At 38.6% G+C, this 14388-nt stretch overlaps 2 protein-coding genes across 3 annotated transcripts in view; one reads left to right on the forward strand and one right to left on the reverse strand.

Annotated features, from left to right (window-relative positions):
* KLHL18 (Kelch like family member 18) overlaps positions 1-3279 on the reverse strand; it is a 44939-nt gene extending 41660 nt beyond the window's left edge. Inside the window, exon 1 of the mRNA XM_083134881.1 lies at positions 2876-3279. Within this exon, the coding sequence (XP_082991007.1) occupies positions 2876-3007 (132 nt within the window). The 5' untranslated portion in view covers positions 3008-3279. The remainder of the gene's footprint in view (positions 1-2875) is intronic.
* Positions 3280-3503: 224 nt separating this feature from the next.
* Positions 3504-14388, forward strand: part of LOC145998477 (trehalase-like) — a 47858-nt gene continuing 36973 nt past the window's right edge. Inside the window, exons 1-2 of one of the 2 annotated variants that reach the window (XM_083134892.1) lie at positions 3504-3708; positions 9818-9904. In XM_083134892.1, coding sequence (XP_082991018.1) covers positions 3641-3708; positions 9818-9904 — 155 coding nt within the window. In that variant the 5' untranslated portion in view covers positions 3504-3640. The remainder of the gene's footprint in view (positions 3709-9817; positions 9905-14388) is intronic. The other variant, XM_083134901.1, reaches the window with a different exon arrangement.

Below are 14388 nucleotides of genomic sequence, written 5' to 3' on the forward strand. Positions count from 1 at the left end.
GTACTAACTGAAATGTGTAGTAAACATATGATACATTCTGTAATCTGATGAAACCAGTTGCACGAAACTTGCACACAAGAATAGATCTTTTGTAATGGAAGTGTTGCACCATATTGTATGTAAACAAATTACATAAACTTGCAAAAAATAAACTAAATTAATAATATAATAAAAATAGTACTCATATCCAGTGTGGTATTTAAGAAATTTCCAGTGGGGGGAAATTCTACTGACTGTTTAGGGCAGGGCGCGAAATTTCCGGTCGCCAGGTCGCCATTGGCGACCAAAAGTTTGGGGCTGGCGACTAAAATTTTGTGTTGGAGTTAAATAGCGTAGAGCATTTTATTCCGTGATTAGGAATATTTTTCGTTTTATCATGTATCTGCTAAAGATTTCACCTCTTGAGAGAAACGGCAGAAATTATAGGAGAAGAAATTCTAAAACTGAGTGGTATCCACACTATTAGGTGGTTAGCCAGCAAAGAAAGTGCTGTAAGAGATCTCTTGCAATCATGGAAAGCTGTTGTGACCCATCTTGAAAAGGTGTCCCATAGAAAATGCACTGATGGAGCTAAAGTTAAGGGTTTGCTGAAAAGTTTGAAGCAATTTAAATTTGTTAAGCATCTGTACTTCCTTTTGGATTTTTACAGAAAACTGAACCCTTTAAGCGTGGCACTACAAAATAAGAATATTTTGATTTCACCTCTGAAAATAAGAATTGAACTCTGTATTTCAGTTTTCGCTAACCTGGAATCTAATGTTGGACCAAGCGAACAAGATTTCTTGGATCATGTATCCATTTCAGAGAAGATCAGGGATGTGCAGCTCACAAACATTCAAAATGGAGAGCAAGAGTTTCAGACTGTTAGAGGAAACTTAATTTACAATGCGAAGGTGTACATCACAGAAAGATTGCAATTTATATCAACATATGATTGCATCTCTGCATGTTTTCGACACCTTGGGTTGACCTCTTAAAGAAAATATTCTTCAGTTTGGGATAGAAGAAATAAAGAAGCTCTACATGGACTTGAACCCGAGCCTCTATAAAAAGAGAAAATTGATGTTCTGTTAGCAGAGTGGACAGAATACAAACTTTTGTTTTCTTCTCTGACTTTGAATCAGACGCTGGAGAAGATCCACAGTGCAGAGTGTTCAGCAAGATTCCCAAATTTGCTCCAGATTTTGACATTTTGTGCTGTTCTACCAGTGAGCATAGCTTCATGTGAGACAGGTTTCGGCTGTCACAACAGACTCAAGACTACTTACAGGAACTCTCTGAAGACTGAGACACTGGATGATTTGCTCCTAGTTTCCGTAAATGGACCTCCTCTGTCAGTCTTTGACCCAGCAGCTGCGATTGGTAAGCGGTACTTCAGTGTAGAACGACAGCGCTACACAAACATTAATTCCTAAGGTATGTTGTTTTTAATAATTGCTTGTATTTTTATTATTTATCAATATAAAGTAGTGGCGACCAAAAATTTTATTCCGGCGACTGACTTCAAACTTGAAATTTCATGCCCTGGTTTAGGGATAGCTTGAGATAATGACTTTATGCCATATAACATCCCCCCCCCCCCCCCCGATGGATAAAATTTATCAAGCAGAAGCTCAAATCCTTTGAAGCGATACATTCAAAACAATAATAATGAAAGCTATTTCCGTAAACCTGCAATACATAGGTATGGAAAACGTCAAGGATTACATGTGTATTATTGAGAGTTTTTCTACAAATAGTTTAAGATACATGATTGTTAAGAATATGGTATTTCCTTAAAAAGTTACATAAAAATTATCATACACAAAAAGGAGATATTACTGAACAGAATTTTATACAAGAGGGCATACATGTTACAACTAATACAAAATAAAGTATATATATATAAAAAATGAGTAAATATGGTGTAATTACATATGACAAAAATTAGAGGTAGCATATCATTAGTTAATTTCTAGACCTGGATTTTCCAAAAATTCAGTTAGACTGCTTTGTTTAGCAAATAGTCTTTTATAGCTAATGTCTGTTTAATTTGGGGTGTGGGTATTTTAATATTGTTTGGGAGATTATTATAGTACCATATTCCAGAATTCAATGGTGTGTTTTTTGATAACTGCAGTCTTGTTTTGTTTTGTTTTAGGTGGTAGTCATTTTTGGTCACTAGACAAGTATTTAAAACAAATAAGATGACTTTGTATATGTATAGAGAGAAAACAGTCATTATTCGTTGCTCTTTAATAGTTTCTTTACAGGAAGTTCTATAACCTAATTTAAACATAATTCTTAATTAAACTACTGTATGGTTTGATATCTATTGGAGGTACACTGCACTGCAACTAGTCAAAACTGAATATAAAGTAGACTTACAACAAACATATATTTTAATAGTCTCTATCCTGAATGTGATTTGTAAGTTGCGTTACCACATTCTCTGGTGTAAGTTTCCGAAATTTCAGTTGCAATCACTATAACTTCATATCGTGAAACAGAAGTAAGTTTCTCGTCACGATTAGCCAAAAGTGGCAAAAAAAGATGCATAAAAATATAAATACGGAAGTAAGTTTCAGTATGCCAGTAACAGGAAGTAAAGTGTAAAATACTGTAGTTATCAACGAGTCTGTAATCATGACAGCTATCTTATCTAAACCTTTGATATATATATATATATATATATATATATATATATATATATATATATATATATATATATATATATATATAAATACACACACACACACACTCTGTTCCAAGCGCATCGCTTACAAGCAAGAACTACATATATCAGATAAACAACTGTAATGTGTAAAATCCAGATAACATCACTAAATCCGTTGACGAGTTAGGACAAGAGATGGAAGCACAGTAATAGACGTACCTTTAATGTTATATCACATAACTTTCCCTGACGGCGTATTTCTTCCATAACGGGAAATCCTTGAGAGAAAAGATCATCTTGTTGAAAGACTACACAATCATCACTTTCTTCCATGTTTTCTAACGTATGCATCTGTATCCAAGCAGAAACCACTATAAACAAAGTTGCAAAAAAGAGGTTGACAAATCAAATGTCGTGTGTCACGGAAACGATCCTTTGCAGCATTACAAGAAGTACACTAAGGACTTGTAACAAGAAAGCCATACATTACTTTCTAAAGCAAGTTTATAACACACATACTAGAGCTTGATGTTTACATCTTCAGATTCTTAAAAACATGATCGACTTTAATTAGAATCGATTTGATACATCTTCTAATCGATACAGTACCCATGGACCACCCATTGAACCAAATGTCCATCAATGGGAACTGTAGACACATGCTCTTCAAGTAAGGAGCTGGAGGTTGATCCGGAAGTGAAGATATACATACAAATTATGTACCGTGTAAGACTGGCTTAATTCACCATACAATAAAAAGGTGGGAGAAAAAAAAAGCTGAAAAGTGTCTCCCTGGCAACATTGATTTCGCCGCGAAACTTGACCACACTGTGCAAGAACGTTCTTTTTTGTTTGTTTTGACATATCTTCGGAGGAGTGAAGGCTGAAGATGAGCTGACATTTAAACCGGTTTAGATTGAAACTGTTGACCTGTTTCTGTGGTGTGGGGTGAACGTGGCAGTATTATTAGTCTAAGAATTTAATATGTGGAAATCTAGTCGGAGTTGCATCATGCGGAGAGATAAAAATAGCTATGTAATAGGATCTGCTAGGTAAGTACCCTAAAAATACCACTTATGTTAAATACCTTCTAATAACCTTGCAAAATACGTGTTGATTGTTTCATCTGCATCCTAGATTGAACAGAGTGATAGTGCAGGGTGAATTTGTTCCAAAAAAAGATTACTAATGGGTAATGGAATTTATAGCACGAAATCGAGCTATAGGCAATGCCACAGTTTTATTATGCGTTTAAATCATTCGAAATTCATATTCTGTGCCCTATAGTTTGTTCAAAACCTCTGAAATTTATGTCGAGGAGAGAATGTATTTATAGCATAGAAACGGAGCTTCTTGGCGGACATGCTCTCCTGAACAATTTTCTGTAATGAAAAGAAAGTCTCAAGAGTATGCATTAATGGGGAAATATCCAATATTAATGTTTATATCATGGTGGTAGGCTAATTTAAATACTAATTTTTTGCCATTTGGTGCTTGATTTACAAATACCCTCCAGTTAATTTGCTTTAGATTTACAAATCTACAGTGTTGCAATATGCACTTATAAAATGCCAACCATTTACGTTTAATGCTTATGTGTCGTTAATCTTCAATAATTTGTAGGGGTAAGAATACAATGGCGTAAAATACACCAGTTTCATATACGAGGTGTGGCTAGAAAGAAACCGGACTGTTGCTACAAAATCTTTTATTGGTTATTTTGTACAATAAGAACATTATCCCCTTCAAAGTACTCCACTGTACTATCGATACACCGCTCCATACGAATCTTCCAGTGCTGGAAATCATTTTCTGAAACCATGTTCATGGCCTCCGTCGCTTTTCTTTTCACATATCCTACGATCGTAAATCTGGTTCCTTTCAGTGCTAATTTGACCTTTGGGAATAAAAAAAAAAAAGTCGCACGGAGCGAGATCCGGCGAATAGAGTGGATGTTCTAACACTGGGATCCCATGATTGGCCACAAAAAACTTTGACTGACAATGCCGTGTGGGCAGGAGCATTTTCCTGATGAAGAATCCATTACTTGCTTTTCCACAAATCAGGTCATCATCGTCTTACTCGCTCATAAAGGGTCGTCAACATCGTAATGAAATAATGTTGGTTGACAGTTTGACCTTCGGGTACCCAATTCGAATCAAATCACCGACATTTGCATGTTTGATTTAGTTTTTGACGTGCAAGGCCGTCCAGGACGCAAGTCATCCGCGGTCACTTCTCGTCCCTCTTTAAACTTTTAAAACCCCTCAAACACTTGCGTGCGTGATAAACACTCATCTCCGTACACTTCCTTCAACAAACCATAAGTTTCTGTGGCGGATTTTCCGAGTTTCATAAGAAACTTCACATTGATACGCTGTTCCACTTTCACACTTAACATTTTTCCGACGGAGCACAGATGTACGGTGTGTGTGTGTGTGGCCGCAGTGACTCAGTCGGTAACGCGTCTGACTACCATGCTCAAGGTCCCGGGTTCGATCCCCGGCCGGTTCAAATCCGGGAACTTTTCTAACGTTGGAAGCGGCCCCGGCGCCCACCCAGCGTCGAATGACATGGGTACCTGGGGGTAAAGGCGGTCAGGGGCGTGATGCTGATCACATCACTCCCACTCATGACATGAGCTTGATGCGCTTGCCGTTTGTCGACAGCAATATCAATCTAGCCACACCTCGTATGAACATATTCATTTTCCCGAATAAATGGAGGTATACGTCCAGGGGCGGCGCCAGGATTAACCATCTAGGAGTGCGGAATGAAATTTAGGGGGTGCGATGTTCAAAATTAAGCATGCCAATCAACTTTCAGTGGACTTCTATGAAAATATGCCATTGAGTTGATTCATTTTTACTTGCTTGCTTTGACCACAACATGTGCAAGGAAGTAAATGTGGCTTCCCTTTGAGTATCTTTTTTTATAGTATCAATAGCTTGCCTGTAGTATACAATAATTGTGGTCTCTCTTCAATACCTACTTACTATTTTACGCTCATCACGATATGATTTTCTTAAGTCACAACAAAATATAACTGCAACACAGAGAAAACTCATTTGGTTGAATTAACAAGGCACGTTTGGTTAAGGTATTTGATAACTGTAAACAAAAAATAGTACCATTTACTACAGTTGGTAATTTTGAGCAAATTCTTTGGTAACTATATGCACATGTGGGCGATTACCAAAAAACCTTTACTACCGGTGAATAATCATCTGTTTGTTGGCTATTTAAACAAATGTTAGATTGCTAGAAACTTATTTTTGTTTATTCCAAACTTTTTCCTCTGAATAGTTAACAGTATTTTCGATTGAAAATTCGTTTTGAAAAGGGGGTGCGCTAGCACCCCTTCGCACCCCCCTGGCGTCACCATTGCCACAGCGATATAAAAAATGAGTGGGGAGGCAGAGGGGGATTTTTCTCCTTGCTTTGATATGTTATTTAGCGTCGTGTTTTTGCCAATTTTGGCTAATCGCGACGATGAGGATGAGTGATGATATAATGGAAGTTTGTGAAAGACACCCATGGCCAGGACGGGATTCGAACCCTGGGCCCCTTGCATCGTAGCGCGTTGCGTTAACCACTCTGCCGCGGGAGGAAGTCACATTTAACATACATGCCACACAAAAATACATATTTTGACCACAATAGTTTCTCATGTTTCAAACGAAACGTAAAATAGTTAAACCTCAATGCCCGACGAAGTATATTTCAATTTTCACTTTATGCGTGTTTAACGACGGCAGTGGGTGCATCCAGACTCCCTCTTCCCCCACTGGCGTACGCAGAGGGAGGGGGGCTGGTGGGGCTACAACCCCCTCCGAAATTGTGAGAAAATCGAAATTTTCAAATAAAAGCAGTGAAAAACTGGGCAAAAACCAAAGTAGTAAATGCATATCTTCCTTAAAATGAGCCCTGATTGTTATTTTTTAGAGTGGAACATATTGTATATGCTGCTCCTAGAAAGCAGCTATGTAATTACTATCCACCTTTGTAATTCCAGCCCCTCCCGAAACAAAGTCCTGGGTACGCCAGTGTCCCCCATGCTGGGGTCTGAAGGAGTCCGATCCATAGGCGTAGCTACGGGATGTGCCGGGTGTGCCTAGGTACACCCTAATGGGCTGCTTTATCAAAGAGAATTAAAGACAGATATTTCAATAAGAGAAAATAAGCGGCAGTTTGTAAGAAGTTGAAAATGTCATTACCTGGTACAAATGTGTGCATTATCGCTGATGAAAAAAGGTAAAGTTTTCCCCTGTGCTTAGCACCACGCCATAAAGGCGTATAGGGGGTGTGGGGGTAACGCCCCACACTTTCTTGATCCGGTCGTGATTGGGGGGATGTGATCAGCACCACGCCCCTGACCGCCTTTACCCCCCAGGGTTTCCCCCAGGTACCCATGTTATTCGACGCTGGGTGGGCGCCGGGGCCGCTTCCAACGTTAGAAAAGTTCCCGGCCGGGGATCGAACCCGGGACCTTGAGCATGGTAGTCTGACGCGTTACCGACTGAGCCACCGCGGCCATATCGCTGATGAAACGAGTGTCTATAGATTTTCGATGTCATTGGAGAAAGAAGATATTTACGGTACTGCATTCTACTCTGTATTGCAGCGCTTTCCTTCTATACCTGTCTCAAGCTGCACGTGTGAGAGAGAGAGCTTTCTCCAAGCTTACCCAAGTTAAAACTGAATGAAGAGCAACTCAGAAGCAGGATAGATTGTTTCTTCCTTTCATTTTTTCTTTCTCCTTGGAAGCCCTGCTCTTGCTATTTGTGGAACAGGAAAAAGCTTAGTCTATTGATGTAAATGAAGTTATTGATGAGTTTAAGAATATTGTACCTTTTGACAGACGTCTCTTGTTATAGATGACGTGTATTTTGATGTATTTGTTTGTAACATTTAAGAACATTTTGTGTGTGTGTAATTTATATGCAATTTGATTTTGTTGTACTACATATAATCAGAAATTTTCAACACTGTCATTTAGTGAATTTATATTCCTTTACAAACATCAGTGCAGTTAAAGAGCCAAGTGATTGTGTTGCAAAATATGCTATTAAAAATGTACAAGACCTCGTTTTTTTTCCTTTGTGCACACCCAAATATAAAGTTCTAGCTACGCCTTTGATCCGATCCAATATATTTTCTTTTCATGAAAGACATGGAAGACCATGGAAAACTTCTGAATTTCATGATGTTTTTATACAATGCCCCATATTTCGTATCTGGCATTTTGTGCTACTCGCAACGATGGAATGAAATTGTATGCTGAAGTGGATGAAGGGGCACTCAGAAAGGAACACCCACTGGCCGGAATTCGAACCTGGAACTTTCGCTGCGAACTGAGGCGGTTTACACAGTGTTGAAATAAGATGAGAACTCTTCAGGTTTAGAAAATCTTCAAGCTGTCTTCTGTTTCTATTTCGGTTATTTTACGTCGCTTTTCAACCTTTCGGGTTAATCACGACGAAAAATGACCTCATTGCATTGCACCGTGCTATGAAGGCAGACAGAGGGGTGGATTGATTGATTGAGTTTATTTTACTTCGCGTTTTGTGCCTCTTGGCTAATTTGTGAAGATGGGGATGAGTGATGAAATTGATGAATGGACATTCACAAACAACCAAGCCCGAGCGGGATTCGAACCCGGGATCCTTGGCGTCGCAGGACAGAGGGGTGGAGGTAAGGCTCCACGCGTTCTTGATCTCGGAAGCTGGGTGAGTCGCAGAACCACATATGTAGGAGCCTTGTGGGAGTAATCCCCATCATTCATCTCGGGGGATCTAACCCGACACGGCTGAACATTGCTTACAATAAAAATAAGTAAAAAATTGCATCAAATGGGTTGATGGAAATTACTCAGTGGCGCCCATGTTCAACATTTTACACACAAGGCCTGAGCAGAGAGTAGGCCATGGATGACAACATAATCATCAGCATGAGAGTTGCAAATGAATAATAGACGTAGTATTGACGTAATATTTATAGCGTTTGTGGAGAAAGTTTTAAAACTACATTCAGAAATAGACGAAAAATTGACTTAGTTTGAATGTAATATTTATAGCGTTTGTGGAGAAAGCTATCTGCGACTGCAATACTAATATCGTGACGTAATCCATGACGTAGTAGTAATGACGTTGCATATGAGCAAATGTGCCACGCTGATCATAACTTGGATGTGCCACGGGGCCTCCCCGATAGCGTATTAGTAACGTCGTCGCCTTGTAATTTAGAGACTCCGGGTTCATTACCCAGTGGGGGCAAATAGTGGTTCGAATCTCGCTTTCAACTGTAGGTCCAGTCCCGATTAGCCTATCTGTTCACTGAACTTAAGAACTTAGATATGCTACTGAATGATAGCCCATTTCTATGGAATAATGATTCCACCTGTGTGTATTTTGTTTATCGTAAATTCCACAATCAGTTTCATCAACGAAATTTACTCTGACGGGTTAGAAAATGTCTCAAAACCAGACAAATACAACCCATTAAGATATGTAAGCAGATTACAGAATACTTTAGCCATTATATGGCGAGATAATGCCATATACTTTGAAGGAATGAATAGATTCTAATCCTTCATAACCTACGAAGTTTCCTTATCCTTATAAACGTTGATAGATTAGATATGCGATATGCATGTCATCTCAATCCATTGTGCACTTCTAGGATAAAGACAAAAATTTGATCTTTTGCTTATATTTTTCATGGAAGCGTAGTAAGAACGTAAAATATGTTGATACATGATACCATGAAAACAACGCACATTCACATGTACAGTCAACGGCAAAGATAATAGTAGGCGAATTGTCCACCACTATTTTCATTACTGATTATTCCACACCCTGTTTTGTTTTAAGGAATGAATTTCTGTTGATACAAAGCAGATGTTGTCCTCTGCCTATTGACGTTTTTACTTCAATTCATGATCATCAATCACATTGTGGAAAACGGACTGAATGAAAATGGTGATGGACAATTTGGCTACTATTTCTTTCGCCGTTGGGTGTACAAACTCTCTCAATTCTGCCAGGAAAGGTTTATTGCCGCGGCAGTGGCGTATCCAGGATTGTCGAAAAAAAATGGATTACGTATACTTTTTTTTTTAGTAATCAGCCCTAATTTTGCCATCTTTCCTACCTTTTTTAGAAATACTGGGCCAAAGGGAAGTTATGTCTTCCACCAACCCGCCCTTGGGCACGTCATTGGCCGCAGCAACACCACCCTTCCATCTGGGTAAGATTAACCATTCCGCTCTGGACTATTCTCATAGGCGTAACTTGGCGGGGGCAAGGGGCATTTGCCCCCCAAAGTTGCAGGTTTATTAAAATTTACAAGTTAATGGTACTTTTTGTTAACCTCCTCGGACTAAAGCAATCAGTAATTTTTATGATTTCGCAAATTTAACACTTATTTAGCAAAATAGTTCTGGGTGCTTATTTTTGTGCGACAATGTCCGTGACAGGGTGTGACGGCCTTTGTCTATCCTACCTCAGCACAAACCACAAATATTGGCGGTTCGGAAGAAAGTATATTTCTGAAACCCGTCAGTTATTCCTTTTTACTTTGTAATTACAACACGTATAAGATATCTAATCAGATTGTCATGCTATGTGTATGTCCAAATAAGTCGCATACTAAAGTACTTTTAATTTAGGCGAAACTTTCAAAAACTTTAGATTCTGATTCACTAAAATCAAGAAGAGACTTTCGAGAGCAAATCTGTCTCGTCTCTACATGTCTCGAAGAGTTTGGTATTATTCGCGTCTCATTTGTTTAAACTGTTCTCATTGGCCTCTTCACCATGGCGATTACTTTGCATTATTTTTAATTGAACACAAAATTAGTGTATCAACATTGATAACGCCTTGTATTTTGAACTTTCATATGTCTCTTCACGATAACTTTCTTTCATTATTTCTCAGTTATGACGTATACAGACACGCCCACTGTATGCGAAAGTTATTTAAAAGTTACATCAGGCAAAGAGCAGCGTAAAACCCAGCAATGCTGTGAAATCCCGAGATAACACATTGTTAAGGATTGCGATAAAAGTCATCTTCTCTTTATGTCTACGTGCTTATCATCACAAAGTGTCTAGATATAAGCTGTAATTTGTCGCCTGATCCATGAGGTCGATAAATTATAGGTATGTATTTCTAACACCGTTTTCCTGTAGACCCAGAAACGATTTTTTCTAAATTTGTTTGAAGATTGCAGTCTCCATAAGAGCGGGACAATCTACCTCTTCCACGTAACAACGTGGGTACAGAGTTCACTACGCGGGGCTGTCGGTTCCTTGCTCTTGAAGAGGAAGGGGGCCTCCAAATATTAAGCAAGCATTTTCTGGTACGAGCATTGAATAAGGCTATCATGGTTACATGAGAGCTCGAATTCTACTGCTTTCCTCCCCTCCCCCTCTTTTACTGCAGTTTTCCCCTACGCAATATAATTTGATGTCGGATTAAAAATCATGGATACTCGAGTTTGAACTCCAATTTTTTTTTTTAAAAAAAAACACTGACTCGCAGTGACAGCCCGCAGTTTCCACTGTTCAACGGACATCACTGTGTTCCACGTATCTTTACTCCGTTGAATAAAAATCTGTATAAAATAGGTTTCGCAATGTAAATTGACAATGATAATGAATTTTATAAACAGATGCAAGGAACTCTAAACAAAACCAATATTGTATTTGCAGGACTACCCAATACTAAGAGAAAGTTGTTTCGCAAAATTGGTGATAACGTTTTTTTTTTGACAAATCTTTAAAATCATAAAATGAAGAAAATGTTTTTGGCTGCACGTATTACAATTTCATCACGATCGTACCACCGGTTTTATATTTATAGAATTTCAAAGTGAGCGATAGTTTGCAAGACTAAAAAAAACGGGACTTTTTTGTGCTCACGACGATGAAAAATAGCAGGCATACTCGGAAGCAAAATTGGATAGCATAGATTAACGCAGAATTGAATAAGCTAAATTTTGATGTAATTCCTTTTTATGTAGGTCTAGTGATTAATTTTTAATTGGAGTCCAAATTCGAGTATCAATAATTTTTAATCAGACATTAGATACATGTTTTCAAATAGTGAATTTCCTCCTCTACTAAGGCACTGCTTAGTAATACTTGTGACTACAGTGTCACGCACAAATTTCTACAGCATATAGATGATATTGATGCAAATCAGGTATTTACCTTACTGGTAAGTCTAAACAAGTGGCATATTAAAGCCATTTTGGTTCAAGTTAAATGTTGCCCAAATCTTATGTTCTGTCTTGTCTCGACAAATCTCGTAGGACGTGGTCTAATTCTCGTTTTGAACTTCGAGACGACACTTACTTGTCTCATTTCAGCACCATCCCACTTTAGAAAAACATCTTCGATTTGTTCAGCTAATGCAAAAAACAGCCAGGTTGTTATAGCTCTTGTCTACTATTACGGCGGGCGCTCTACATGCTGGCAAAGGAAGTGGGGAGCGGGGAATACGCCACAGACCAACCAGACAACAGCGGTGGCGCCGAGAGATACGACATGGCGGGAGGAAGTACTACGCGGACCTCGTTCTACAGGCTGCTGCGTTTCTTATCGTGCTAGAATGGTCGCTTTCCCGTTCCCCACTTCCCTTGTCAGCATGTAGAGCGCCCGTCGTGAGACTGGACAAGGCCTATAGCATACGGGTGCAAGCTTCGAACGTGTCTCTGTTGTAGAGCAACTGACTTCGTAGCTTTTCGGCAGAATTCGTTTCACCCTTGAAATGAAGATGTGAAGAAATTGCACAGCTGCTTATTTTATTTATTTATTTATTTTATTTATTTATTTTCAATAATGAACTCAACAGGCTGGCGCCCAGTTAGAGAGTTCAGAGATACAGGTTTTCATACATGCTTCAGTGACTGTTATTTGATATTGTTTTCATTACACAGTTTTTAAATTGTATATATGGCATAGAGAACAAATCAATATTTTTGTTACGCTTTTCTAAGGCATTGTAGAGAATACTCATTCTCCAGATGGGGGATTTCTTGACAATGTTTGTTCGCGTTCTATTCACAAAAATGGTTTGATGATTGGGTCGCGTCTTATTGTTAGGAACGCGTAATTTAAATTGTGAGATCCAAAGAGGAGAGCGAAGTTTTCCTTTATATATTTTCCAGAGCAGCAGCAGGTCGCGCACTGTCCTTCGATCGTCAAGCCTGTGCATTCGGAGCTCCTCTATTAGATTACTGTACGAATCAAATTTGGGATAAGTGCCTTCAAGTTTATACTTCATATAACGTAACATCTTTGATTGTACTCGCTCTATTTTTGTAGTCTGCACTATACTGTCAGTGTTCCATACAACAGACCCGAATTCAAGTTTTGAACGCACTAATGAGTAATATAATACCTTTAGTGTTTGGGTGTCTCGAAAGTCTCTGCCCATTCTAATAATGAACCCGATAAGTTTGTAAGCGTTGCCTATTACTTTGTTAATATGGTGAGTGAAAGTTAGCTTAGAGTCAAAATATATTCCTAGGTCCTTTGCTGTTTCAGATTTTTTTAGATTGGTATTATTAAGTTTATATTGAAAATTTAAGATCGTTCTTTGTTTAGAATAAGTAACGGAATAGCATTTTGCTGCATTAAGAGAAAGACCGTCGCGCAAGCACCACGCACTCAACCTATTTATGTCTTGTTGTAGGCACACACAGTCTTCAATATTTTTTATTCTTTGAAAGAATTTCAGGTCGTCTGCAAATAACAGTTTTCTAGAATTAATCAAACGTTCTGGTAAGTCGTTGATTAATAGAAGAAAGAGAAGAGGTCCTATGTTGGACCCTTGAGGTACTCCGGAACGTACTAGAAATTCGCTGGGTGTGTGGCCTTTATTCGAAACATATTGTTTTCTATTCATTAAATATGACTTCTAAAGAAAACACAGTACAGCTGCAAGTACGTCCTGTATACGTGAATGTTAATAATACGGTTCTGGCAAAGCCATTTGTCATCTGCCCGCTCCCCCCCCCCCCCCCCTCTCGCCAAAGAGAGAGAGTGGTTAATCCAAATTTGGAACAGAGGTAACCAAAAGCAAATAGAAACTACATTAAATTAACGTTTCGAGTGTAAACGAAAACAACACAACAAACTTTCAGAGTTCGAGTTTCCATACAGACTGTAATTTTATGGTTTCCTGGAGAAAGTCACGTTGCAAATAATAATAAAAAAAGCTAACTTTAAGAGCTGAATTATGATGGATGTGATAAAGTTCATATTTCCTCGTATTTGTGGATTGGTTCTTCCCCTTAGTGCTTATTCCTTCACTGTACACGATAAGATAGGATTTACGCAAGTTAAGAAGAATAGACTAGACAGATAATTAAAATGAATAAACTACTACGCATTATCAGCAGTCTACATGATAAAAAAAAGTACCTCTGGGACTTCATTTGGTGATCGATGTGACATAGATTGAATTTAACGCCTTTAGCCGAATCACATTGAACTGGATTTCCAGTAGGAATGCCCTAGTTGGCGCTGGAAATGATGGCTGCTAGACTGGTTTTGCACTTTCCACTTTGACATGAAAAACGTTTTAAATCCATTCATTTTACAGATAATGACACAAACATGAGATGTGCAAAATATCTCGGCGATATTTGTTTCGGTTCTCGAGAAACACGCCTTCAAACACCGCTGAAATTCACCTACTACGTCACGGATTTGAAAACGTCCT

The sequence above is a fragment of the Lepisma saccharinum genome, chromosome 1 (assembly GCF_977018435.1).
Source record: "Lepisma saccharinum chromosome 1, izLepSacc3.1, whole genome shotgun sequence".
NCBI classification, from domain to species: Eukaryota; Metazoa; Arthropoda; class Insecta; order Zygentoma; family Lepismatidae; genus Lepisma; species Lepisma saccharinum.